We start from the raw sequence: 25,392 nt of genomic DNA, 5'->3' as shown, positions 1-25,392 counted from the left end.
TGTACAGGTGAAGGCTTAGGATCCTGAGGTCTTTTCCGAGCACGCATGCTAACCCTGGGCATGAATGTGCCTTCCTAAATTCCCAGTATGCCTGGGTACTTTTGAATGTCATAATTTCTCTAAGAAACATAAACATAATTTCTCTTAGGTTCCCCCATAGGCTTTGGGGGGGGCTCTGTTTTTTGACTCAATTGTTTGCTGCATGTAGCAGTGGCTTGTTCATTTGTCGTACAATGTTTTCGAAGAATACACATTCATTTTCTACCGTGAGTGACTACAGATTAGAAGAAACAACAGCAAATGTGTCTTTAGATCTTCCTGTACAAGCTAGACCTGACTAACCCAATTCTTTTAAAATTAGTATATTCTGCTTCCATTGGAACCAGGGACTCCAGCTGTCCATAAGGCACTGAGCTGGGAGAGAAGTGAAGAAAGACAAAGAAACACACAGAACTTTCCTACCATGTTTAGTGATGGTACAATGCTCACTTGGTGCTTAGAAACCTTTCATTGTTTTCAAGTTCTCACAAAATTGATTATTGATGGTTTTTGCCTGATGCTTCCATGTTTCTGTGGAGGGATGGGGCCTTGGAGATATCTACTCCATTTTCACTTTGGGTTGCTTTTTGAGGGCCATACATTGTATTTGAACATTTGTAGAGCACATTTAAGGCTCGACATAGTACGTTCCTCATTAGATTTAGTTTAGCTTCTTTCATAGCGATCCAACATGGGGTTTCTAAGAAGTGGCTAGTGGACTTGAACCACCAACCTTGTGGTTCCCAACCCAGTGCTGATCCTCCAGCACCACACTGGAGTCCATTGTTGCACTAGCACTCCCAAAGTTCCATAACACAGTCAGGGAGTAAGATGATTTGCTACTAGGGTCATATTTTCTGTCAGGGCTGGACTATTTCTTATTCATTTCACACCTAGGTATAGCCTTCTGGAATCCTGCTGAAAGCCTAGGGCTTTTACCAGGTCTTTTTCTCTTTGGTGATACCTGTGTTCAAGCTTAGTTTAGAAAACATAATGCACTGCCAGTTAACGTAAAGAGTAAGTAAGATAATGTATAACCACACTGTATCAATCATGGTTTATAGAGGACATTTGCTTTATTAGAGATGTCCAGGCTTAGAAGGCAGTAGTGGCTCAATGGTAGAGTTCTTGCAATTCATGAGGAAGACCTGGGGTCTAATTCCTAGTCCCTCATATTACAACACCTGTTAGTGGAGTCTTGAATGTTGCTGAACAGATTTCAGTGGAGCTTGTAGATTAAAATGGACAAGGCAAAACTGCCTAGCTATTTGCTTCCAAAAATCCACCAATGGGAAAAATTCTGTGCATCTAAACAAGTTTGATACCCAACCCATCATACGGATGGTATAAGACTGGGCACTGTTTCATTTCTTTATGTGCAGGGTCACCATGAGTCAGGGGCCAATTTCACAGCAGACATATTTGCATTAGGCAAATGTGCTGCACAAGACCTTTTAAAAGTGTTGAAGTGCAAAGATGTCAGCTTGAGGACTAAGGTATGCCTGACCCAAGTCAGAGTATTTTCAATAACCTCATAGCATGTGAAAACTGCATATTAAATAACAAAGACCATAGAAGAATTGATGCTTTTGAGTTATGGTGTTAGAGAAGAATAATTAAAGTGCCATGGGCTGCCAAAAGAACCAACAGATCTGTGTTGGAAGAAGTGCAACAAGAGTGCTCCTTGGAGGCCAAGATGGCCAAACTCTGTCTCTCATACTTCAGACATATTGTCAGGATGGACCAGTCACTGGAGAAGGACATCATGTTTAGTAAGGTGGAGGGTCAGAGAAAAAGAGAAAGACCCCCAATGAGATGGATTGGCCAAGTGGCAGCATGGATGAACTCAAGCATGGCAACAGTAGTGAGGTGGATTGGCACAATGGCAACTCAATGGGCTCAAGTGTGGCAACAATTGTGAAGTTGGCCCAGGATCGAGCAGTGTTTCGTTCTGCAGTGCATAGGGTTCACTATGAGTCGGTACCAACTCCATGGCACCTAACAACAACAACATCTGATTTTGCAGAGATATTTGATCTATCATTTTTATTGAAATATTTTAATACTTCCATAAGAATCATTTAGGTCCTTGAAGTAACAAATTTTTTAATCTCCAACAGGGTTTGGCTTTTTTTCATAGCTGTAAAAATCAAGTCTCTAAATGTATATATTAAACTCAATGTGGGCACAAAATTTAGTCTTGCTTCATAGTCCTTTAAAATACTCTGGTTTTTAATGCTTAAACATCTCAACCTCCAGAAATGTGGCCAGATCAAAAGATGTCATGGCCCTTCTTTCTCACTGTGAAGATTTCAAGAGAAAAATATGCATATACATATTTTATTATATACAAGTAAAGAACAATAAAAGTTTTATCAGGTAAACAAAATATAAATTATAGTCATAATTACTTAATTCAAAAAGCACTTCAATAACTGTAACTGTTTCCAAAGGCTATATAAAGGCCTTAGAATAGGGCGACACACCATTAGTCTGAACTGTATGTAGGTGGTACTCCCCCATTTTTAGGTAAGATACTTGCCTGAATGTGGTAAGATTCTTAAGATTAAGAATCTTACCTAAAAATTTCTCTGTGGTTCTCTCTAATATTACTGTCAATAATAAACATATCCTAGAAGTACTCTTTCTGAACATTTTAGATTAGTTTCTTACCAGATGAAAGCAGCTCATCTCATTATGAGGTCTAACCCATTAGTGCCAACAGAGCTTACAAAAAGTTAACTTCTCCAAATATTTTAGGTTGCCTTACAATAAGAATGTTTTTATATTTTCACAAAATGGTTTGGTGACAAAAAGTGAGAAAGTGGGCTGATGGCAAGGCAGAATAGGAAAATATGGCAAAGGAAGCAATACATAAAGACATAATTCCATCATCACAAGAAAGGAGATGGTCCTGTCCATTCCATATTTTCCTATATAAATTCAAGTTTAGAAGAAAAGTACAGTACTTGCTATTTAATAATATGCACGAAAAATACTTATTCATTTGTAATCAAAGGAATATTTTATATCAAAAGTTAGAAATGCATATTCATTTAATACAAACTCCAAATTAAACCCAACTCAATACACAGTGAACTATAAGAACTGATAGAAAAATGGGTAGACATATCAATTTCAATGAAATTTACAGTACTGCCCTGATGTGTCTTCTATTCTTGTTTTTAATATATACACAAGGAACAACTTACAGATTATCTTTGATTTCCCTTAAAAATAAAATTCCCAGTCCTCAGGTTAACTAAAGATTCCATCTAGGCTCGTAGAGGCAGTCTGCTCTTTGTAACGCAGGGCTCTGTAGTTTCTTCCACTTTAGGGCGTTCCACTGGGTTGTTGTTGTTAATACCTCTGTTTTCTTTATCTTTTCCATGTGGTTTTTTATGCTGTGGGTTTAACAGGAGAAATTAAGTCAACATAAAGTAGCATATGATACACATTGTTGTTGTTGTTAGGTGCCATCAAGTCAGTACTGACTCATAGCGACCTTATGCACAGCATAACGAAACATTGCCCGATCCTGGGCCAACCTTTAGCTATACCCTATTTCCAAAATTCTGTGGGCTACAAGCCAGAAATGTAAGCATGAAAATTTTATGAAAATGCTCAATACAAAGCTGAGCCAACAATTTGTTTGGCAAGTAAAAGGGAATGCCTTTTATCTTTATCATAGTGGACGAAGTGGGGTAAGAGAAATATTCATTTTCTGCATTATTTTCCAAGGCATAACTACAGAATGTTCTCTTGGGCAGTGGTTTTCAACAGGAAGTGTGTTTGCCGTCTAGTCTGGAGCTATTTTTGGTTGTCATACTAGGAGGTGGTACTGGCTTCTAGTGGCAGACACCAGGGATGCTGCTAAACCCTGTACAATGTACAGGACAGTCCACCACAACAAAGTAGTGTCTGCCTCAAAGTGTCAGTGGTACCACTGTTGGAAAACCTTGCTCTAGGGAAAAAGGGTTACCATGCAAAGAAGGCAATTCTATTTTAAGCAGAGAATCTGTAATTAGACTACCTTAAGATCCTTTTCTCTATGCTCTTTAAAAATAAATTTTATTTATTTTTTTAGTTCTTGTGACTTTTAACTTTTTATTGTGAATTGAGTGAAGGTTACATTCAATAAATCCTACAATTTGCTTCATCTCAATGCCCTCCATCCAACAACAGGTGCCCCACTTCCTCCCTCTGGTTCCACCCACCTTCTTATCCCTTCACAACTTTAGGAAAACTCTTGATTTAGAATGATTGGCCATGGTGAGCACACCTTCCTAGTGTTATCCAATGCCCCTACCATACACCTATCTACTTACTACTTAGCTGAAAATTAGGCCACAAGGGCAAGTCCTTTTCCAGACCTGAAGAGTAGTCTAGAGCCATAGTCTCAGGTTCCTCCAGTCTCTTTCTAAGCAATCTTTAAATAATTTTGAGTTTTGTTCTACATTTTCTTCCTCTCTATCCAGAGACCTTCCAATATGATCCTTTTCAGAGTGGCTGGTAGTGGTAGCTAGGCACCATCTAGTTCTTCTGGTCTCAGAATCGTGGATACTGACTGGTGTTCATATGTTCCATTAGTCAGTTCATTGGATTAATTGATTACAAGTCTCTTCAGTTCTTATCACTCTTCTTTCTTCCTTACATGAAGAGACTAATAGCCATGCTTCAGTCAGCTATTAGTGAGTTTTCCAGATCCCAGATGCTGCTCATCCAAACTGGATATAGAATATTGTCTTTGTGGACTGTTATGTCAATTTACCATGGTGACCCCCAAGCCCAGCAACTCATTGCCTTAAGATGTTTGATAATATCTAAGAAGGTTTCATCAATTTGCCTGCTGTATGCACTACCACATCCTAGCTGTGTTTGCATGAAAGATAATTACTCATATACAAATACCCTCTTTCCAATTCATGTATTTATGGGCTATATAAATATATATATCCCACTCTTCCTCCCTTACCCATTCAGCCTGTTTCAATCCATGCATTTATGCATAGAACACTGTTGTCCCAAGGTTGTATATATATCACTATTTACCTGTATCCCCTTTAACCCATAGACTTCCTAGTATCTTTCCGTATCTTTATTACTAATAATGCCACCATCCATCTTCTTGTGTATTCCCCTCCCCTTTCTTGTATATTGCTCCCCATCACTCCCAGTCACTGGAGCTAACATATATCTGCCCTCTAGCCAGTGAATTACTCTCCCCTCCCTTTCACCCCTAATAACCATTAAAGAATATTTCTTTGAATAGTGCTGGGGTGAACCTCAGTGAGCGTACTTGTGCCCTAGCTCTTCATTTTTTGTGGATGCATACTAACTAGAAGGATTGCTGGGTCATAAGGTATTTCTATTTCTAACTTTCTGAGGTAGCACCATACCATTTTTCATAATGGTGGATCAATCTAACAGACCCACCAGAAATGTAGGAGGGTTCTTACTCTCTCCACACTCTCACCAGCATTTGTTGTTTAAAGGTTTTTTTTTTTAACTTCACTGTTATGATGGTGTGAGATGATATCTCATTGTTTTTTTGATCTGTATCTAGGCTAATGATTGTGACCATTCTGCCTGAATGTCTTCCTTGGTGAAGTGTCTGTTCATGTTCTGTGCTTATTTTTAAATTGGAATGTTTGCCTTATTCTTGTAGAGTTGTTGTTTTCTATAAATTTTAGATATTAGTCTTTTGTGAGATATATCATTGCAAAAAAATTTTTTCCCCTTTTTGTTCTTTTGGTAAAATCTTTTGATGTACATTAAGTTTCTAACTTTTAGGGAATTCCAGTCATCTATTTTGTCTTCTACTGCTTGAATGTTGTTGTAATATTAACAGTGCATGTTTGCCATTGCCATGTATTGTTGTTATTGTTAAGTGCTGTTGCGCCAGTTTCCACTCAGAGTGAGCTTCAACTGCAACTTTTTGGTTCAAACTGACCTACAGCCCCTAAGTTTGTCCTTTTTTTTTTGGAGGAGGGGATAATTTTTATAGTTATAGGTTTTACATTTAGGTCTTTAATCCATGTTGCATTTGATTTTGTATATGGTATGAGACTATGGGTCTTGCTTCATTCTTCTACAAATCAATTTGTTGAAGTTGTTGAAGAGACTATCTCTTCCCCCATTTAATGTGTTTTGGCCCTTTGTCAAAGATCAGCTGACTCTATGTGGATGGATTTACTTCTGCGTTCTCAATTCTGTTCCATTGATCTATGCATCTTTCCTTATACCAGTACCAGGCTGTATTAACCACTGTGGCTGTGTAGTACATTTAAAAACAAATCTTATATAATATTTATCATTTGCAAGTTTTACTTCATTAGAATCCTATTTGCTTTATGGGACTCGTGACATTGATGTCCTATGTAAGGAAATCTGCATTTCACTGACACTGTCTAGGGTCAAAAGAGAGAGAGCATGGCCCATTATAGTGCCAACAGTGTTAAAAGGAGGCATATCGGAGGATCAGAGTAGGCAAAGAGCTCAGGAAACATGGGGGAATAGTTCAAAGGGAAGAGTCTTGGACGGGAGAAACCACCAATCTGAGAGCCCTTTGGTCTCTAAATATTTAAAATCCCACAGCCTTGGAAGTCTGATTATGGGTAGAGATAGACTTTAACTTGCATGTCAAATGTGGAGGGGAGAGAGAATTGACTTCAAACCCACTAGTTACTCCTTGGAAACCCTATACAGGGTCACTGTGTGTCGGAATCTATTCGACATCACGTAACAACAACAACAGTATCCATTCTGAATATGTAAGAAGAAGGAAGATAAATAGCTAAACATCGTAAGGAAGGTAAAAATAGAAGTCAAATTTTGCTTTTACTTATCTGATAGAAAACCATGTATCAACATCAAGATTTTTACAAACCATTTAAATTGGGAAAGAAAACGAGCTGTCCCAAAGATACGCATCAGATTATGTAACTGTTGTTGTTCAGTGCTATCGAGTTAGTTCTGATTCACAGAGACCCCATATAGGGTTTCCAAGGAGTAGCTCGTGAGTTTGAACCAACCTTTCAATTCAAACCAAACTTGGGGTTAGGTACCACACCAGGACTCCAATTACTTAAGTAATGGCTTCATATTAAAAAGAAAATGACTGGTTTAAATCAGATGGGGGGTGGGATATGTGTTATCTTCTATGATATAATCAAGTACCTGGAAAAAGGGAACCCCACCATGTGATGAACAATCCACACCAACATTTACAGATGGCTCTTGACTAAGAGGTTCTTCAGCAGTAATATTGTGCCCCAGAACTGCCTTTTCTTCATCCAGATCCTAAAAGAGGAAGCTAGATGAGTGATTAAATCCAAGGACTTAAAAAAATCTTCAAATCGTAAAAAGCAGTTATCATCTCTGAATATAAGACAATGCCCATTTTAAAACCTCAACAAAATTAGCAGTAAATCTATAAAATAATTAAAACAATCTCTAATTGTTTTCATATACAGAAGTACCTATTGCTGTTAAGTACTGTCGAGTGAGTTCCAACTCATAGTGACCCTGTATAGGGTTTCCAAGGATCGGCTTGTGAATTTGAACCACCAACTTTGTGGTTCAAACCAACCTTGTGGTCTAGTGTGTATCTTACAGCGCCACACCAGGACTCCTATATATGAGTACTAAAACATTAAAGATGTAATCTTAGAATCATGGGATTATAGTTGACTTTTACTTTCTTCTTAGTGACTTTATTTTCCTATCTTTTCTACAATAGTTAACAGCACTGATCAGAAAACGTCATTATCTAGATTCTAATTCCAGCTCAATCCTTGTGACCTCAGAAAACGAAGTCTTAGTTTCCTCCTCTGTGAAGTGGGGAGAATACTAATATCCATCTCAAAGGATTACTTAAGAGAATTAACTAAGTTAATGTATATATAAAGTGCTTAGAACAGTGTCAAGCACATAATACTAACACTACACATGTTCGCTATTATTATATATTAGTATAACAGTTCTTTAAATAACAAGATTAAACTAAATAGGCTCAAGGGCCAGGCAATTATTAATGAGAGGAAGGTAGGATTCAAGGGCAAAGACTAGTTCTTCACATGAATTTGATCATATCAGAAGTTTATAAGAATTTTTAAATTACAACGCTTTAAATGTTACCTGACTGGTCTCTTCTTGGTTTTCGGAGTAGTTGAGCATCGTTAAAAGCTCAGGCTGTTTCCTCTGTAATTGATCGATAAGGTGCTCACGTGGTTCCGTTCTCACCAGTGTTGATGGGTATAAATACTTTTTCCTCTGTGGTGTCGTACCTTTTGTAGACATTATAGAAGTAGGAAAATTGAAGTTTGGGCTATAAATGATTTTTTTCTAAATACGCTAAAACTTATACTTCCAAATGAGTCTTCTCCAAAACGACACCACTGCCATATGTGAATGTAAGTCTTGCCTGTCAGGCATATATGCCTTGCAACTAATAAGATTCCCTAGCTTGACAACTGATCATAAATAAACAATTATTTTCAATATTCAACCTACAAAAATTTGCCAACTCTTAAGGTTGCTATAAATTGGAATCGACTCACTGGCAAGGAGTTTGTTTGTTGTTAGGGTTTGAAGGCTATACAAAGATGTGTTGTAGGTTCTAAAAGGAGTCATGGAAGTATTCTGAGAAATGGCAACAATTTTAGGATAAATGTATCGTTTCCCCAACATGATTACTTTGAAACCCGGAGTCATTTCACTATAAAGTAGGCAAAGAAATGAAGCATTAATCAGTTACATTTCTTTATAAGTAGAGTTCATCTTCTAATTTACAAAGACATCTGCCTTTTCCTTTAACATTTTACATTTCCTAATTTCACTGAAAACTAAACAATAAATCAAATAGTTCTCTTGGGGGAGAAATGAACCCTATTTGTTCACACTATCTCCTATCATGTTTTTATTTTTTTTATGTAACACAGCTTTGATCTATAATTTACATAGAAAAAGATGTATTAACTTGAATGTATAAGTCATTGATTGTTAGTAAATTTAGTGTCTGCAGCCATTACCACAAGAAGCCAGTTACTTGTCCTGAGTAGAACAGCTTGCTATATACTTTCCTCCATGAAGCCTCCCCTGAAGCATGACACTGATTTTTGCCATGTCTGGTCACTCAAAATGGGGATTCCCAAATGTTACTCAAAGAACCCAGGGCAAATGAGAGGGGCAAATAACAAAATGTGGTTGAGCTCCATTAAAGGTAGATTTATTCAAGTATCTGCCCCCAACATTTTTTGCCATTAAAATGTCCTTTTTATTCACAAGTGGTGTTAAGTTGGTTCTTTCAATTTGTTTTAAAAAATGTTCTCTCTTAATGTCATCATGAATGTTTGTGAAATTTCACATAATGTGATGTCCAAATTTTTAGGAGTATGTATCACCGATATAATCTAACATTTAATTAAAACCATTCTGAACTCCCAATGTTTTATATTTGAGTTGATGACAATGAAGTATTAGATTCCTATAAAGCAATAGCAGGCCTCGATTTTCAAAACTGCCACTCTACAGGTATGAATTGAACTTCAGTAATTGCAACAATCCTATTTGCCTTTTCAAGTACCTGTTGGGATATCCAGTTTCAGGTCCTGTTGCAGAAAGCAATTAATCTTAGTCAAACCAATTTTTATGGCTTTATTAAGTTCTAGATTTCGTGACATCAATCTCTCTTCATCAGCAGTTATTTGATCAAGGAAAGTGTTACGCTGGTTCTCACTAGCTGCTTTATGGCTACTTGATTTTTCAGAAATCTCTGAACTTGAAGCCTCACAACCTTGGCTCACAACCTGCAAATAATGCAAACAAGGTTTCAGTCAGTTCATTACTAAAACAGATGCTGTCAGTGTTTCGTTCAATCTGTCATTTTCTCTTACCTTGAAATTTTCAATATTAGTTTTTTTTACACACACACAAGAGTGAGAAAATATAATAACTGATTTCTTTGCTTATTACCCAGCTTCAACAATAGTATCAACACAAGGCATAAATAAAGCAACATCGCCCACTTCCTCCTCCTCCCACTCAGGATTATTTTAAAGCAAAGCCTGCCAATTTACTTTAGTATATAGTGCTGAGAGATGAAACTTTCAAAAATTAAATATAACCACACAAGATCACAATCACACCTAAAATATGAACAATGATTCTTGCATAGCAAACAACTCGGTGTTCACATTTTACCAGTTGTCTGTCGCAAGTGTTTTCCACAGTTGGTTTGTTTGAGTCATAATTCTTTACTGGATTTGGTTGGTATATCTTAAAGTACATGACTGTTACCATTTTTCACCCAAACTAATTTATCATTTTTGAGCATGACAGAGGTTTTTCTCAATTTTCACCCACAGGAAACAGGTATAAAGACTGCCCCTAAGGAATTTAGGTCATAAGTCCAACAGGTTACTTCTTTTCTTTTTTTATTTCCCCCTTGACAAAGTTTAGTTGAAGAAACCAGGTCTTTTGCTCTATTGAATCTCTCATATTCTGGACTTAGCTGGTTGTGTCTCCTTGACATACTTTTCTATATTCATTTATCCTCAGTGTTTTTCCTCCAGATCTAATTCAGGTTCAACTTTTTGACAAGAATACCTCATAGGAAATACTGAAAACACAGAATGCCTGGTTGTATCTCTCATGCTAAGAATGTCAGTGATTTGAAGTGTGATCAGCCTATTAACTGTAAAATTTTCTCTAACAGCTGTTGACCAAATGATTTTACTGCTCATTAATGTTCATGGGGATTCTTTCATTAGGACTTAGAAAATAGTAATATTCTATCATTTCTTCAGCGTTACCTTGGATCCTTCCTTGGAACACTTTTGTTCATCAGTTAGCCTGCTAAACCAAGACAGATTGTGTTTTTGTTTTGGAAGGACATATATAGATGTGAGTGCTTAATTTCTCTTTATTTACCAGCTTTCAAAATAATGCCCTTCTTCCCTAGCATGCTCTGAAGGAGACATGAGGTTTTTAATGAATCCACATACATAAGTTTTAACATATTTGATGTGGGCTTCTCTAATTATATTATTATTCTTTTTTATGTTCAAACCTTCATGCTTTCAGGTTGGCTCCTAAGTCAACCTACAACAACTCAAGTGCTGTTTAATTGCTCCCTTACTTTCTTGAATGATATAAGCCAACATGTCCAGGCTCATCTTGTACATTTCCTGCCTCATGACTGAAATTAACCATTTCCTCATGAGCTAATTTGTAGAAAACAGTTTAAACAGCTTAACATTTAATTTTTTGTACCTAATTCATGAGAATGTTAGTAGAATTCTTTTATTGCACAAAAAGAAAAAGTAAGCCCCAAAGGGCTCATGCAAGTATTAAGTTCAAGTAAACCCACAAACATATCAAATATCATTAAGCAACCAGAACAATAAATACTTACAGCAATAATGGGTTTGAATGTACTTAGAGAAAAATAATAAGCATATATAAATGAAAGGTATTATGTGTCAAGACAAGGTGCCCTTCCCTGAAGGAACTAACAAGTCAAAAACCACAGGACAGAAACCAAGCCAGTGTTAAATTAACTTCTAGAAGTAGGAGACATACACCAGAGCATGAAACAAAATCCCATATAAGCATATCATGTATTATATGTAAAAGTTTAAGCCATCATATTTTTAAATAGTTTGTTTTGAAACTAGTTCTTAGCCAAACATAATTAATTTCCTGATTATCACTGTTCTCCTCACAAGGTTCCAGTTAAAAAGTTATTACCTCCAGTAAGTTCTGAAGTTCCTCTTGCCTTTTATTTAAGCAGGATGCCCAGTGGTCAGAAAAACAAAGTGTGCTTGTGTTCAGGTCCTGACATCTTTGTTCAGTCTCTTGAGATATTACTTCAAGGTTCGCCTTAAGTTTATCGCAGTGTTTCACAGACTCTTCAACCAATTTTGTACCTTCTTGGTTAAAATATATGAGTTCTTGGGACAAGCCATCAGAATCAGCACAGAATTTTGCACTATGAGAAGCTGTTTTGTTGATCAGACTCTTAGATGTCCTATAAGAAAATGGTATTACTAAAATGGGGAATTCAAATTCAAAGGTTGCACAACATGCTTAATGTCATACAGCTCTTAAGTGGTAGATATGAACCGAGAGCCCATGATCTTAGTCTTCTACACTGAGACTAGATGACATCACCAAACTGAACCAAACCCAATTCCAACTCATAGCAGTCCAATATAGGACTGGGTAGAACTGTTCCTTAGAGTTTCTAAGATTCTAAATCTTTACAGGAGAAGACAGCCTCATTTTTCTTCCTAGGTGTAGTGGGTGGATCTGAGCTGCCAGCCTTGTGTTTAGCAGCCCAGTGCTTAGCCCATAGTGCCACCAGAGCTCCATGGTTGACATCATACATGCCCTTTGAAAATGTGTTTTTCAAAACTCTTTCTTAGTCTTCCTCCAGGAGTGATACTATGAACTCTATGGTTAATTAATGAGTCCCGGTGTGGCACTGAGGGATAAAGCCCTGGACCGCAAGGTCAGTTTGAAACACAAGATTGTAGGTTCCCAGCTGCTCCTTGAAAACCCTATACAGAGTCACTAAGGGTAAGAACCGACTCACCGGCACTTAACAACAACAGTTAATTAAAATTTAATTTGTTTACCTGTTCTAGCCCCCTTACTTCTTGTTGTTAAATACTGTCGAGTCAGTTTCAACTTCTGGTGACTCTGTATAGTGTTTCTAAAGAGGGGCTTGTGGGTTTGAACTGCCGACCTTACAGCTCAATCTGACCTTGCACCCCAGTGATTATCCTACCAAGATTCCCCTTATTGGATTAAGTTATTTAGGGCAGACACCAGAGCTTATTCATTTCTGCACCTCCAACAGTGCCCAATTCATTACAATTCATATCAAAAGTGTTCACCTAAGAACTTCAGCAATATGACGGACTAGGCAGACACATTACCCAAGCTCTCTACAACAAAGATACAAGAGACAAAATAAAACAGACACAGATGAAAAACTGGCACCCTGAACTTAAGAAGAAAGGTTAGAGAGGTGGATGGAGTGCTTGCTGAGAGGAGAGGCAAAGCAAAGACAGCGAGAGAAGGAGACTGGTAAACAGCTGTCCAGACACAACTTGACCATCTTGTGAGCAGCTTTGACAGCGGAGAGGGGCCTGACAGAGCAGATTCACACAGGTGATGGAAAAGGTGTAATCTCTTCTTTCCCCCCATGCTCTCCTGGTAACCAGAAGTGTGACCAGCTCCCAACTTCATCCACCCCCAGTGCAGACCCTGCTCTCCTGGAGTATGAGCAGCGTGGTTGAGAGCCATGCCAGCGTGAGATGGGGGCCAATTGAGCCACTTTGGTGCTTGGCTTCAGGTGGGTGGGCTCCAGATCTACAAAACCTACAGAGCCACAAGACCAGTATTCAAAACTCAACCTGCACCCAGCTGCCCTGTGGTCCTAACAGACACAAACCAGCTCCATCAAGAGTCCCCATAAACTACTTCCAGATTGAGTGTCCTGTATATGGATAACACCAAGGCAGATAAGAACTCCATATAGGGCCAGGGACTCTGCTGTCACATCCCTTCCACAACCACTTCATGAAATCCTTGAATTGTTTTCCCCTCTGGGACCAACAACTGTACAGTTTGTTTTTTTTACAAATATAGCAACCACACAATGCCCCTGGAGACAACAAACAATTTTAGCTCAAGAGAATGACTCAAACAAATGACCAAGATACAGAGCCAGAAAATGATTCTAAGGAAAAAAAGGTAATAGAACTAACTGAAAAAGAACTCAAAAGTATGATAATTAAATACCTTCAAAGAATTGATAGAAAGATCAAGGAAAGCAAGGAGAAACAATAAAAACTTTAGAAGAATTCAGGAAAACACTACAAGAACAAACAAAAAGTTAATGCAAATTTTGACACACTAGAAAGCCTACAATTAGAAATCCAGAAGATTAATACGAACAGCGCAGAAATGGACACCACATTGAAAGGGCAAAGGAGTAAATGTGAAGCAATGGAAGCCTGAATTAGTGAGCTTGAAGAGAAATCTCTCATAATAATATGCTAACAGAACAATCAGAAAAAAGAATGAAAGAACTCCGAAGAAAGTGTAAGAATCATGTGGGACACCATGAAGAGAAACAGTTTACAGGTGATCAGAATTTCAGAACAGAAAGATACAAACACAGAGAAAATTGTCAGAGCTGTTGGAAGAAAACTCCCCTAATATGAAAGACAAGATAAGCACACAAGAAGCTGAACAAACCCCAAACAATATAGATCCCAAAAGAAAATCACCAAAACATACCCTAATCAAACTTTCCAAAGACAAAGAAAGAATCCTGAGAGCAGCTCAGGAAAAACGAAAAGATACATACAAAGGTGAACCAATAAGTTTAAGCTTTCATTTCTCAACAGAAACCAAGCAGGCAAGAAGGCAATGCGATGACATATATATAAAACTCTAAAAGAAAAAACTGTCAACCAAGAATCATATATCCAACAAAGCTCAAATATGATGGTGAAATTAAGACATTTCCTGATAAACAGAAATTAAAGGAATTTGTAATGACCACATCAACTTTACCTATTGATAATTACACTGAACATAAATGGATTAAATGTGCCAGTCAAGAGACACAAAGAGCAGAATGGATAATAAGAAAACAGGATCTTCAATAAGATGTCTACAAGAGACATATCAAAAAGATGGAGACAGTCTAAATGCCCATCAACAGAAGAATGGTTTAACATACTTTGGTATATGCACACAGTGGAATACTACAAAACGTTAAAGAATGATGAATCTGTGGAATACCTCACAACATGGTTGAATATGAAGGACATTACATTGAGTGAAATTAGTCAGTCATAAAAGGACAAAACATGGTATGAGACCAATGCTGTAAAAAGTTTTTTTAAAAAAGGTTTTCTTGATAAGAGAAACTATCTATGATGGTTACGGGGTCACTTGTAGGTCTTACTAGATCCCAAGTCTTTGATTTAGTTCCAGGGTGCATTTCCGTATATCCATTTCCCAAAATTCTCCAGTAATGTTGCTGCTGGTGGTGGTGCAGGTATCATATATTGAAAACCACTGACCAATCATGCATTAACGTTAGCTGGTTCTCAAAATAATTTTGAAAATAAAATAAACTTAATTCACTCAACTTTTCAGACCTTCATTTTTTATCTGTACTTGCTGGCAAAGTCCTCACATTTTCATTATCTCATCCAACAACAAAATACCATCTATAATTCTCCAGTAGTAAATCAACAAAAGACACGTAATAAATATCAAATCCAACCAACATGTCCAACTTATAATGTAATTTCTAAATATAGAATATATTGAAATCTTTACAATCCTTAAGATATGGAGGAAGAATAGAAAAATAAATGTTACTATGTGAAAACTGTCAAATTTTGTATAAATATACTGAAAATACAAAATAACCCCAGTAATATTATCAAGGAATCTAGAACAATAGAAACTGGATTTTAATGAGTTAATAGATTTTGCTCAGGAAGAAGCTACTCTGATTATAGAAACCAATGCAAGCCAAGACAAATGGTTCTAGAATGAAGAAAGAAGTATTCTTCTTGGGGTTATCTGCAATCAGTGCTAGCTCATAAATTAGGGATAGATGAGCAAATGTTTGTATAACATAATCTAACCTACTTATTTCTAGTGGATGTTCCAGATTAGTCCATTGTTTTTCTGAAAAAGGAGCGCCTCAATATAGTCTTCCAACTTAGTAATAGTCTTGGTATGACGCTGTAGGGTAAGCACTGGAAAGCTAATTGCAAGGTGTTTCAAATCCACCAACGATTCCTCGGAAACACTATGCGTTGGAACTGACTCCATGGCACTTAGCAACGAGGACTTAAGAATTTATCGGGAAAAAAAAATAATAACTTTAGAAGAAAAAAAATAAAGAATTTATCAGCATAGCTCAAAAACTGACCAACGCATCACACATACTCAAAACTTATTGTGTGGGAAAACAAAAAAGTATATGTACACTCTGAAGTTGGAAAAGAAAAAGCAAATTGATACCATAGAGTATCATTCAAAAATGGCTCCCAAGATTCCTATACACTTTTCCCAGATATTAAACCATACAGCCTAGATATTCTTGTGAAAGGGTTTTGCAATCAGAGATGAAACTAAAGACCCAAACCAGTGGCCTTAAAACACAAAGTTTATTTGGATGGTCAAATGAGCCCTTTAAAAGAAGGCGGCATCACAGGAAACGAAGTCAGAAATCTGAAGCTCAAAAAGGATTCAATAACTTGCTGGTTTGAAGATCAAGGAAACCAAGTGACAAAGAATCCAGGTGGCCTCTAAGAACTGGTCTCTACTGAAGAGGGGCTTCTACAAAATTATGAACTAATATAAATGAATGTAAGCAGTAATCCTTAACCCCCAGCTAAACTATATATTAAAGTCACTTGAGTTTTTTAAAGCTATCTCAATGCCCAGTCTTACAGAATTGGAGACAAATATTTTCAGTGTTCAAAGACAAAAGTTTTCTAGTTACTTCTAAGCTTCCCTCTATTTCATCATCTAACTCAGTGGTTCTCAACACTGGCTGTACATATGAATTAATCATGGAGCTTAAAAATAGTCACAGCGAACTCCAGACCAACAAAATCAGAAATTCTAAGGCAGTGATTCTCAAAGTGTGGCCTGAGAATTGTTGTTTAGTGCCTTCTAGTCGGTTCCGACTCATAGCAACCCTACATGGGGTTTCTGAGGAATTTGAACCACCATCTTGTAGTTCAAACAGACCTTGCTGTCCAATGCTTATCCTACAGCACCACACCCGGAACTCACTTGCATTGCCTGGCAATTTGTTAGAAATATAAAATCTCAGACTTCAACTTACTGAATCAAAAGGAAAGGCTGGCAGGACCAAAAACCCTTAAAGCCCTTCAAGTGATTCTGAGAAATACCTAAGTTTGAGAACCACTGCTCAAGGGCTAGGGTATCATTTTATAAAGCTCCCGCAGTAGCTCTGTAACATAAGCACTTTACTGCAAACTACAAAGTTGGTGGTTCAAGCCCACCAATCACCCCATGGGAGAAGCTGAGGCTTTCTGTTCCTATAAAGATGTACAGCCTTGGAAACCCCATACAGAGTGGCTATGAGTCAGAACCCACTCTACAGCACATAACAACAACAAGAAAAGCAATTTAAAATGTGTAGTAGTGAAAACAAGGAGCTCTGGTAGTGTAGTGGTTATGAATTGGGCTGCGAACCACAAGGTCAGCAGTTCGAAACTACCAGCTGTTCTGCAGGAGAAAAATAAGGATTCCTGCTCCTGTAAAGATTTACAGCCTCGGAAACCCTGTACAGGGTCACTATGAGTCGGAATCAACTCCACGGTACAGTATTGAAACTGTGGTTTTCGAATGTGGGTAGTGAAACACTGAGCTAAAACCTATTCTGTTTTCCTAGCCTCTAACTTAGTCCAACATTAGGTGGATGGCACAGGACTGGACAGTGTTTTGTTCTTTGTTGTAAATAGGGTCACTTATGAGTCAGGACCAACTCAACGACACCTAGCTAACACAGTCTAGTCCCTAAACTGGCCACAGTCTTTCTGTTATTAAGAAGTTTTACTTTGTCATGACAGAAAGCTTTGTAATAATTAAAAGAAAATTATGATACATTATATATAATAGCACATATAGTAAACTGTATCATAAACTTGATAAGAAAGTAATGTCAATTACAATACACATTAAAATTCATAGATAATCTTCTCTTCTCAGTAATGTCCCTAGAAGAGCATTCAAAGTTGTCTTCCACAGAAAGATTACAGAGCTAAACTTTGGTTTACAAAAGGAAATAAAATGCTTGAAATTACTCTCTGTTACCACTAGGTGGTACATCATGTGAAAAAAAACAACTAAAGTTTACCAGCATCTTAAATGATAAGGATTCTAAAGGCAAGAAATTAAAATGGTAAACTTGGAACAATAAAGATAAATCTCTCCACTCCAGGTATTCATGACCAAGTGGGAAGATTTATTCACAAGTGACTACAAACCATGACAATAAACTTAAGACACAGTAGGTCTGAAACTTCAATTTACATAAAAAGCATCTATCTATCTATATTCCTGGGTCCAAGTCCTGAGTAATTCAGTGTCCCTGGATAATACTTTGAGAAACAAGTATAGATAGTAAATGTTAGTAGTTTGAAGGCAGAGAAAAAAGCAAGAAAGTATATCATAATCTTTCTATCATCCCAATCCTACTCTGGATGTATCCTTCAAGGTTTTAAAAGGAGTCAGAAAGTCACCAAGAGGAATGAAATGAGCGGAGCACGTTTTCATTCAGAATCTAAAAAGAAGAGTGCAGAAGAGAATATGTGCAGTGTACAGGACCAACACCACGGCTGAAAACCAGACAATCCGAGTCAGAAGGATAGGGAGTACTCAGTATCTAATTGTTGTTGTGGTTGTGTGCCTTGGAGTCAGTTCCGACTCATAGCAACCCTGTATAAGGTTTCTGAGGCTGTAAATCTATCTTTCTCCCAAGGAACAGCTGGTAGTTTCGAACTGCTGACCCTGAGGTTAGCAGCCCGATTCGTAACCACTATGCTACCAGAGCGCTTTCAATATAAAATAGAAACCACATATGTAATTTAAAATTTTTCTAGTAGTCACATTAAGAAAACCAGATTATATAATTAAAGTTAGAATATAGTAGAGGTTTATATAGCATATATGAAAGTAAAAAGTGTATAAAAACAATGACACACCAAGCTAAGAAGTAAGAATTAGAAACCCTAGTACAACTATTAAAAAAGGTGATTTACTTATTTGTTTTTTAAAATGGAAACAATCTAAATGTTCCATTTTGTTGAACAGATGTGCAAAATGCGGTAATATATAAGAGGGGGCTTAAAAAACATCATAGAAAAATTCCATTCTTTTTTAATTCCATTATCTACAAACTTTTTGAAGCACCCTCATATAACCGAATACTACTCAGCTGTAAAGAGGAATTAAGTCCTGATATATGCTACCACATGGGTGAACCTTGAAAACATTAGGTTGAGTGAAATCACAAAAGGACAACGATTTTAAAATATCACTTATAAGAAATAACAAAAATAGGCAAATACATAAATACCAAAGTTTAGGAGTCCTGTAGCACTGCAGTGTAATGAGAGGATCCCAAGGTCAGTTTGAACCACAAGGTCGGTGGTTCAGAAACCACAGACAGTGTTGTATGAGTTGGAACCACTGGGCAACACTTAACTTAGTGGTCAGAAGGAGCAAGAGGGACAAGGAAAGAAAGCAGGAATTGTTGCTTAGGAAGCAGTGAGCTTCTGTTTATGGTGGTGGGAAATTTGGCAACTACTGTGGGTGATGGTGATCAAAGAGCACAGCCTTCAGTATGGATTACATCTCAATGTAAAGAAAACAAAAATCCTCACCACTGGACCAATAAACAACATTCTTATCAACACAGAAAAGATTCATGTTGTCAAGGACTTCATTCTTCTTGGATCAACTATCAACACTCACATAAGCAGCAGTCAAGAGATCAAACGACGTATTGCATTAGGCAAATCTGCTGCACAAGACCTTTTTAAAATGTTGAAGAGCAAAGACGTCAGCTTGAGGACTAAGGTGTGCCTGACCCAAGCCATGGTATTTTCAATAACCTCATATGCATGCGAAAGCTGGACAATGAATAAGGAAGACCATAGAAGAATTGATGCTTTTGAATTATGGTGCTGGAGGAGAATATTGAAAGTGCCGTGGACTGCCAAAAGAACCAACAGATCTGTGTTGGAAGAAGTGCAGTCAGAGTGCTCCTTGGAGGCCAAGATGGACAAACGTCGTCTCTCACTTTGGACATATTGTCAGGAGGGACCAGTCGCTGGAGAAGGATATCATGGTAAGGTGGAGGGTCAGAGAAAAGAGGAAGACCCCCAATAAAATGGATTGACCAAGTGGCAGCATCGACGGACTCAAGCGCGGCAACAGTAGTGAGGTTGACCCAGGATTGGGCAGTGTTCTGCTGTGCATAAGGTCACTATGAGTCTGTACCGACTCGATGGCACCTAACAACACCAACATGGGTGATGGTGGACTTCTGATGTGGCACTACAGGGTCAGCAGTGGACTGCAAAAGCTATGATCAGCAGTTCAAACTCACCAGCTGCTTCTTGGAAACCCTATACAGGGTTTCTATGAGTTGGAACCAACTTGATGACAACAACAACAACAAAGGTGATGGTTGCCCAACATGATTAATAAAATGTTAAATGTCATTGAGTCTGTTCCAACTCATAGCAACCCTGTAAAGTTTCTGAGGATATAAATCTTTGTGGGAGCAGAAAGCCTCATCTTTTTTCCACAGAGCAACTGGTAAGCTTAAACCATCAACTTTGTGATACACAGTTCAGTGCTTATCCTACAGAGCCACCATGTTCCCAATTAATGCAACAGATATTAAATTATACACATGAAAATAAGATTTTTTTTAAAGTACAAAAAAGCATCAATGGGAGGACTTCTGGCAAGATGGCAGACACAGTACATATACTCTTGACAACAAAGATATGAGACCAAATGAAACTGAAGATGAAATCTTGGAGCTCTGAACTAAGGAAAAGTTAGAGAAGCAGACTGAGGGCATGCTGGGAAAAGAAGCTGAGCAGGGATGGCGACAGAGGGAGACAGACAGGTGAATGGCTGAACCATCTTGTGAGCAGCTTTAGTGGCCTGGGAGAGCAGAGTCATACACACGATGGAAAACATGCAATTCCTTCTTTTTCTCCATGTTCCCCTGGTGACCAGAGGTATATGGCCAGATCTCACCCTAATCACCCTCCAGTATAGACCCTGCTTTCTAGTTCACAGCCATGTGGTCAGGAGCCACACCAGTGTGAGGTGGCAGTCAGCTGCCTTGCTTTGGTGCCTGGATTCAGGCAGGCTCCACTCCAGACCTACAGAACCTACAGAGTCACCAGACCACATTTAACCAATCTCTCTGTTCCCAGCTGCCTGTGGTCCCAACAGACACTGAAACCAGCTCCATCAAGGGCCTCCACAAAATACTCCCAGACTGAGAGCCCTTAACACAGGTAACACTAAGGCCAATAGGAACTCTATCTAGGGCCAGGAACCCCTCTGTCACACTCCTTCCACACCCACCTCCTTGCTTTGCAGGAGCCCCCAAGTTTTCTCCTCTCCCAGTCCAACAACTAAAGTTTTTATTTGGGGGTTTGGTTGTTAACTTTTGTTGTTTGATTATTTTTATTTGTTTATTCTTTCTTGTCCTCCTCTATCCATTCCCTTGAATTTGATCCTTTCTATCTCCACTGCTGTTTTTCCTTCTTCTGTTTCTCATTTCACCTCTTGTTTTATACACACACACCCCGTTTTGATTTTTTAAAACACTCAAGCATATATATAATAATTTACACCACCAAAGGGCATATTCTGCAAGTCTGCCTCCTGGCCGCAGACTAGTCCCTCTCTTCCTATGAATCTAAGAGTCCTCAGCTGCTCCCGCTCTCCATGCCCCCATCTCTGCCTCCATCTCTGGTGTCACTGCTTCTCTGGATAAGGTCCTGTGTTCCACTTGTGCTCTTCTCCCTTGATGGTCCTATGGTCCTCTGTTTCTGGACTGTAAGATTAAGTACTCCCCCATTTTGTTACAAAACTTCTACCTTTACAATTGTGACACTCGCAATTAGTCATGATAACATGACTAATTGTTATTTACTAATTACTACACAATTACTCACTATTGAATCATGAAAATCTTATCCCCATCTCTTTTAAACAGACCCATCTAGACAAGATGAAAACTATTCAGTGGGGTTACTATTAAACTAACCCCATCCCCTTGAAACTTTGTAAGCCAGTCACTTCGTGTCTTTATCACCCCCTTATTTTAGGTAGTCAGTGTCTAAGTTGCCCGTCCTTATCTACCCTGTGTACTTGATGTGAAGACTCATTCCCTCTCTGTTGGTATTTAGAGTTACTACCTCCATGAGTATAGGTCATGTTCATCAAATTTACCCTTGTTTCCTTTATCAAAAATTGTTTTTTGGTTGTTTTTTTTTGTAATCTTCCTCTAGTCGAGTTCTGATTATCAAACCATCAAGGCTAGGTCAAATGGGTACTATCTGCAACTTTGGGTGTTCTTGTGCAACTCCTCTCACTTCATATCAGCTCGATGCTTCACTCAGCTTTAGCCCTCTTGAATCTTTCTTTACTCTCTACTCTTGCTCTTTTCATCTTGCCTGTTCCTGGTTTTACTACATATTTATTTATTTACTTATTCTTTTTTGTTTTGTCTCTTATTTTTCTCTTCTATACCTCCATTTCCCTGTCCCCTTTTTGTCTTTATATATACATTCTTTTTTTCTGGTTGCTGCCTGTTTTTTTGTTTTTGTTTTTGTTTTTTTTTCTCTTTATTATGTTCTCTTTTTATTGTTGGTTCCTTGTTTGTTTGTTCTCTTTTGTTTCCTTGTGGTGGGGAAAGAGGGAAGGAGTTTTATCTTTCCCACCCAATAGGAGACAGCAACCATGACAATACAGCCTATGCACAAACATAGCCTCAGTGGGAAAGAGCCATTAGCAGCGCCTATACCACATGATCAACAACAGGGAGCAGTCAACACCAACCAAACCCACCCTAAACTGAGGTGCACTAACGACAAGGGTATATATGCTTCCATTCCCCAACTACACCCAATGAGAGCCTAAGGACACACCAACAGGCAATAATCAATCAAATACAAATGCACAATATCACAATGCCCCAGAGACAACAATTTTAGCTCACACAAAGAAACAAGAGAGAATGATTCAAACAACTCACCAAGATGCAATTATTCATGGGCTAGAGGGCAGACACATGTTAACATGGGTGACAGGCAGATAATAAACAAGTGGAAACTTAACAGAGGTAGCAGGAGACACACAGAAGAATTATATTCACAATAAAGTAAATATAAACACTGTTAACTGTTGGTACAATGAAGCGATTGCAATCAATGTAATGAAGCAAAGTATATAATTTGTTGAATGTATAACTGTAAACCTTCACTCAATTCACAATAAAGTTGTTTTTTTTTTTAATTTTCAATGGAGACAATAAAATAGGGGGGAATGTTCAATTAAAATCAGAAAAGGCATGAGAAATGTTCAAACATCCAATTAAAATTAGAAAGAGAAATTAGAAAAAAAAGAACAAATGACACAACTGGCTACAGACATAAATGCACACGCTGCACAGGTGTGGGGAGACTGGGCAGGATGCTGCACAGGTGTGGGGAGACCGGGCAGGATGCTGCACAGGTGTGGGGAGACCAGGCAGGACGCTGCACAGGTGTAGGGAGGAGATAGGGCAGCACACCGCACAGGTTTGGAGAGGAGACAGGGACGACAGGCACAAAGACATACAGGTTCTACTATTTATTTACCTGTGCTACAAACAGGTCCATAATTTTAGAACATACAGGGTTCTCCTAAAATTTCTTAGACAGAACCAAGTAACTTGCAAAAATGAGTTGCCAGGCCTGGGGTCTCGTGACCATAGTGTCAGAGGACACCAAGGTCATTTGGCATAACATAGCATACAAAGACAGTGTTCTACATCCTACTTTGTTAAGTAGCAAATAAAGTCTTAAAGCTTGTGAGCAGCCATCTAAAGTCCTACTATTGGTCTCTCCCTTCAGGGCAAAGAGTGAAGAAAATGAAAGATATAGGTAAACTATTAGTTCAGTGGTCTAATGGACCACAAGAATCCCAGCCTCTGTGGTCCTGATACCAGAACTAGATGCTGCCTGGCTACCACTACTGACTGCTCTGGAAAGGATGACATTAGAAGGACCTGGTTAAGGTGGGGGTGGGGGGAATGTGAAACAAAACTCAAAATCATAAAAAAAAAAAACACTAGGTTTATAGGTCAGCTAGAAACTGGTGGGACCCATGAAACTTACCTACCCTTCAGGCCAACAATTGAACTTACCCTGGGAAGATGGATTTTTCAGCATAACAATAAACAAGTCTATAAGGGGTATGCACATCTTAGAATAATCAACCATTTGAGATCAAAAGGAAAGCATTTGCTCAAGGATAAAGTTCAGCAAGCAGGAAGGGTTCGGAAAGACGGAGGAGTGGAAACAGGAAACACAGGAAGGAAGTGGGATGAGCAATGTTACATTGTGGGGACTGCAATAGATGGCATGAAACAGAATAGTATCATAAAGTTTCACCCTATTCACAATTTTTAAAAAAACCAAACCATTAGTTCTAACAGAACAAGAGAATGAATACTGTGATTCAAAACTGGAAAAGGTATGCAGCAAGGTTATAGCCTTTACTGTGCTTAGTAATGTATATGCTGCACAAATAATACAAGACGCTGGATTATATGAACAAGAAAGAATGTGGCATCAGACTCAGAGGACAACAAATTAACAACCTAAGACATGCAAATGACACAACTGATAGCCAAAAATAAAGACAAACTGATGAAGGTCAAAGATTACAGCCTTCAGCAAGAGGCAAATGAAAATTCTCACAATGGACTGATTTACGGATCACAATAAATGAAGAAATAGAAGTTTTAATGACAGCAGATGTCTCTTTTTATGGCAGCCAGAGGAAGTAGCACATTTTTCAAGTGCTGAAATAAAAGAATTGCTACCCCAAAATTCTATATCCAATAAAAATAGCCTGAAATAATGAAGTGGAAATCAAGGTAGATAAAGGAAAATGGAGTATGTAGCCAGAAGACCAAAACCTTATGGAATGTTTAAAGGAAGCTCTCTAAATAGAAAGAAGCTTGGAACATCAGGAAGAAAGAAAAAACAATGAAATAGGCAAAAATAGGGATACATATGTAATAAAATACCCTTCTCATGAATGTAAAGAGAATAAACTTTTACCTATGTACCTATATATAATAAAGGCATATGCACAGAGAACACAGTTTATTAGTGGTCACCAGGAGCAGGTGGGAAGTGATGGAAAATTACTGCTTAAGAAGTACTGAGTTTCCATTAAAGATAACTAGAAGGATTGGAAATGGACATGATGGTACAACATGGTAAATCAGTTGTACATGTAAAGATTGAAATCATCTTTAAAAATCTTTAAAATAAAAGCAAAAAAATAAATAAAAGTAAATGTTTTATTATAAATATTTTACCACAATGAAAATAATCATATTTCTAAGCTTAAGGAAAAATTACAACATCGTCTGATATTTAACGGATATAGAACAAGTATACACTGAAAATCACAGGATTCTTAGCTATAACCACACATATGCCTTTCCTAGTTAAAAAAAAAAAA

The 25,392-nt window shown here is 37.9% G+C and overlaps 1 protein-coding gene across 1 annotated transcript in view; it reads right to left on the bottom strand.

The window, feature by feature from the left end:
• Positions 1–3,314: 3,314 nt before the first annotated feature.
• The window catches only part of KIF11 (kinesin family member 11), a 64,933-nt gene continuing 42,855 nt past the window's right edge, over positions 3,315–25,392 (bottom strand). The window contains exons 17-21 of the mRNA XM_006831447.1: positions 11,791–12,070; positions 9,626–9,848; positions 8,179–8,327; positions 7,219–7,341; positions 3,315–3,443 (exon numbers count right to left, since the gene is read on the bottom strand). Of these exons, the coding sequence (XP_006831510.1) occupies positions 3,315–3,443; positions 7,219–7,341; positions 8,179–8,327; positions 9,626–9,848; positions 11,791–12,070 (904 nt within the window). The remainder of the gene's footprint in view (positions 3,444–7,218; positions 7,342–8,178; positions 8,328–9,625; positions 9,849–11,790; positions 12,071–25,392) is intronic.

The sequence above is a fragment of the Chrysochloris asiatica genome, unplaced genomic scaffold (genome assembly GCF_000296735.1).
Source record: "Chrysochloris asiatica unplaced genomic scaffold, ChrAsi1.0 scaffold00003, whole genome shotgun sequence".
Taxonomy (NCBI): domain Eukaryota; kingdom Metazoa; phylum Chordata; class Mammalia; order Afrosoricida; family Chrysochloridae; genus Chrysochloris; species Chrysochloris asiatica.
The sequence above is the reverse complement of the archived record's forward strand: the minus strand, read 5'-3'. Positions and strand labels throughout refer to the sequence as shown.